Source organism: Olea europaea, chromosome 23 (genome assembly GCF_002742605.1).
Source record: "Olea europaea var. sylvestris chromosome 23, O_europaea_v1, whole genome shotgun sequence".
NCBI classification, from domain to species: Eukaryota; Viridiplantae; Streptophyta; class Magnoliopsida; order Lamiales; family Oleaceae; genus Olea; species Olea europaea.
The window spans coordinates 7,823,483-7,826,598 of record NC_036259.1 but is presented as its reverse complement, the minus strand read 5'-3'; the positions used below and the strand labels follow the sequence as shown (position 1 = coordinate 7,826,598).

The 3,116-nt window shown below is 38.3% G+C and overlaps 2 protein-coding genes across 4 annotated transcripts in view; one reads left to right on the top strand and one right to left on the bottom strand.

The window, feature by feature from the left end:
- The window catches only part of LOC111371987 (SWI/SNF complex subunit SWI3C-like), a 5,952-nt gene extending 4,158 nt beyond the window's left edge, over positions 1–1,794 (top strand). The window contains exon 5 of the mRNA XM_022994128.1: positions 967–1,794. Coding sequence (XP_022849896.1) covers positions 967–1,413 — 447 coding nt within the window. The 3' untranslated portion in view covers positions 1,414–1,794. The remainder of the gene's footprint in view (positions 1–966) is intronic.
- Positions 1,795–2,193: 399 nt separating this feature from the next.
- The window catches only part of LOC111372272 (mediator-associated protein 2-like), a 4,271-nt gene continuing 3,348 nt past the window's right edge, over positions 2,194–3,116 (bottom strand). For all 3 annotated transcript variants that reach the window (XM_022994514.1, XM_022994515.1, XM_022994516.1), the window contains one exon: positions 2,194–2,751. In XM_022994514.1, the coding sequence (XP_022850282.1) occupies positions 2,363–2,751 (389 nt within the window). In that variant the 3' untranslated portion in view covers positions 2,194–2,362. The remainder of the gene's footprint in view (positions 2,752–3,116) is intronic.

Genomic DNA, 3,116 nt, shown 5'->3' with positions numbered 1-3,116 from the left:
CATAAAAAAAAAAAAAAAAAAAAAAAAAAAAAAACTAGCACCTCACTCTCTATTTCTTTATGTCGTTTTCCTGAATCCGGACCTACATGGATCTTTATCTCTTGAGCGACATCTTCCATGCAGCAATCTAGTAAAGCTCCTTTTGTTGGGTCTCATATTGGACTAATTTCTACTTCCTTGCTCTGATTGAAGTCACCCTCATATATTTCTCCTGTTATTTCCTTTCGAGCATCCTCTTGGGAGGGCAAACTCACAAAATATTCACTAACTTGCAAGCTTGTAACCAGTAAACAGTTTGGAAGCAGCAAACTTCCAGTTTCAGTGACCATCCTGAATTTGTGGTATTGACATTTTCACCACCTTCTTCAGAGAAAACATGTTAGATGATGTTTTTATTAGAATCATGCTTTTCTGCTTATGCATGTATCGTAGGTGTCTCGAACATATGTCCATGGCTGGATCTGTAGGCTGAAGAAAACGTTTCACAACTGGAATAATTCAGCAAATCTGAATCCAAAAATCCATGGTAACTGAAGAATCAGCTGACTATTTTGATATGATTAAAAAACATCACAGATTTACCAGCGTGTCTAAAACTAGTCGTCCTTGAATTTAAAGATAACAGGTCACAAGACTGACTAGTCAGTCTTGTGGTGATGATGTGTAGTGGTTGTCGAGTATTAGAAGGTTCATTTTCAATTAAAATTAGTTTCTATCCCTCTTTCAAGATTTCTAATGCTGGATCCTCTAGTTTTCTACTATTTGCAAATGGATTAATATCTGATATTCTTTTTAGTATATTATTTTAGGAAGTTGTAATGTTCTTGCCTCAAGTTGCTTAATTCATTTATATTACAGTTCTGTTCTTTAGATGGGAAAGGAAATACTATATTTGTTAAATACTAGGCATTTATGATATTACTGGATTTCTAACAAAGTTCAATCATGCTGCTTCTTCCCTTTCAGTTGAAGAGATTAGAGCTTAAGCTGAAGCAGTTTGCAGAAATTGAGACCTTACTGATGAGAGAATGCGATCAGATGGAAAGAATGCGGCAGAGGTTGGCTGCAGAACGGGGCCTCATGATGTCAGCACAGTTTGGATCTGCTGGAGGATCTCGAGCAATGGGCCCTCCTGTTGGTTCAGCCATTATAAATGATAATTCAGGAAATAGGCAGCAAATTATTTCAGGCTCCCAACCCTTTGTTTCCGGGTTTGGCAATAACCAACCAGTGAATCCCCATACATCGCTTACGCAACAAGGAATGTATGATCTTGGGCCCCGGCTGCCACTTTCAGCTATACGCCCGTCTTCTTCAACCCCGAGTGCACTGTTTAATCCTGGAAATTCCCAGCCGTCTCTCAGTCATCCGATGCTTAGACCTGTATCCAGGACTAAAACTGGGTTAGGTTAAAATGAAAGCTAGTGGTTCATCGGGATATTCTTGGATTAATTTGATGTCCATTCTCTTGCTTTCTGCACTAAAAAGAGGTGAAGAGAGGGATTCATAAAAATAGATTGGAGTTGCTGAGGCTGGGCTGTATGAGCTTGGAAGCAAGGCCTGGGTCCGACTCAGTGTGGTTGGTTAAGCCGATTGTTTGCTGGTGAAGCCATGTTTTTGTTATAAACTTGAATTTCATTCAGGAATTTCTCCAGTAGAATCTAGGAATCTACCGTACTCTTGAACTGTACAGATGGTAACAATGTTAAAGAAAACAGCAATGTGCTTTTTATTAAATCTGAGATCTTTACTCTCCATATGGGGAAGTGCTACAGGAATTCATTGGATCAATAAGAATGCTAAAATTTTGCTTTAATCCTGTTACTAATGAACTGTGACATGATATTGAAGTTCGGTAAAGATGCAGCATCCATTTGAAGTTTAGCACCCTAGGCAATACTTGACCTAGGAAAGACCTAGTCGTGTAAAGCGAGTTGGGCCGTCAAAATTAGCATGGATCAAGTTTAATTTCATTAAGAGCCCAATGAGTCTAGATGGGCTGATCTAGAACTTCACTAGAGACGAAAAAAGAGATCTATTTATAAACACAAGCCAAATATAACAAATCTAACTCCAAACGCAACAATGAGACAAAAAAATTTGCTTGCATCATTTATGTGTTTTTGGATAATCAACACCAGATGCCTTGGATCAACAAGAATTTGCAATCATGTTGGCTAAGAAAACAAAGGCTGCTTAAAAACAAATAATAAAATCAAGCGAAGAATACAAATTTCACTAGTTGGAACTTCCAAATTTAGTGTAAAGATCCATAACATACTATAAAAATGAATACGGAATACCCAATATCTAAGGTAAGAAAGTATTTAATAACTACTTGAGCATCCAACACTTTCAAACCTCACTTTTTCTTTTGCTTCTTCGGTTTTCTTTTGTCAGAATGCTCCAAGGACCCTATCGAGGTAACTGCACTGTTTCCTCTTGCCGAATCTTGGGTGGACTGACCAGTGGACTTTCTTGGTTCATCAACATGTCTTCTCTTTGTAGGCTTCAAAAACTCCCCAGGACCAGACACGGAACTCTTGATTTTGCTACTTGGTGCAGAGGAACGATATCCACTCATAGTTTGAGAGTTTTTTTGCTGTGAACTTCGAGTAGTTACAAAGTGACGACCTGACATTGCTGAGGTGGCTGCGGAAGACCTCTGAGACATCTCTTTCAAGTTGATGCTATTGTGTTCACTAGGTTCCGGGTAATGGACAAGAGATACACGCCTTGAGATCTTCCCAGCTGAAATATAATGCATCAAGGGAAAACTGAACTCAACATTAAGGAGAACTTTATAAATAAGGATCAAATGCAAAACTGTAAATGTAAAGGAAAGAACTCAGTAACTGCCGCCTACTCCTACCCTAGGGAACAACAAATGACAGAATTGTGTCAGGTCTACACTTTCGAGTCCAAATTCCATTCTCTCTTGTAAAAAAATTCTTTAGAAGTTAGAAAGCATTGAACGGCAAATTTGCGTTGGATGTTGCACAAAAGGTTCAGGGTACCAGACAATCGTGTTCATTCATGTCATTATCAGATATTGAATCAAATAGGTTACCAGTTCAGAAATCATGTCATTTACTTAGCCCATAAAATAAAAGACA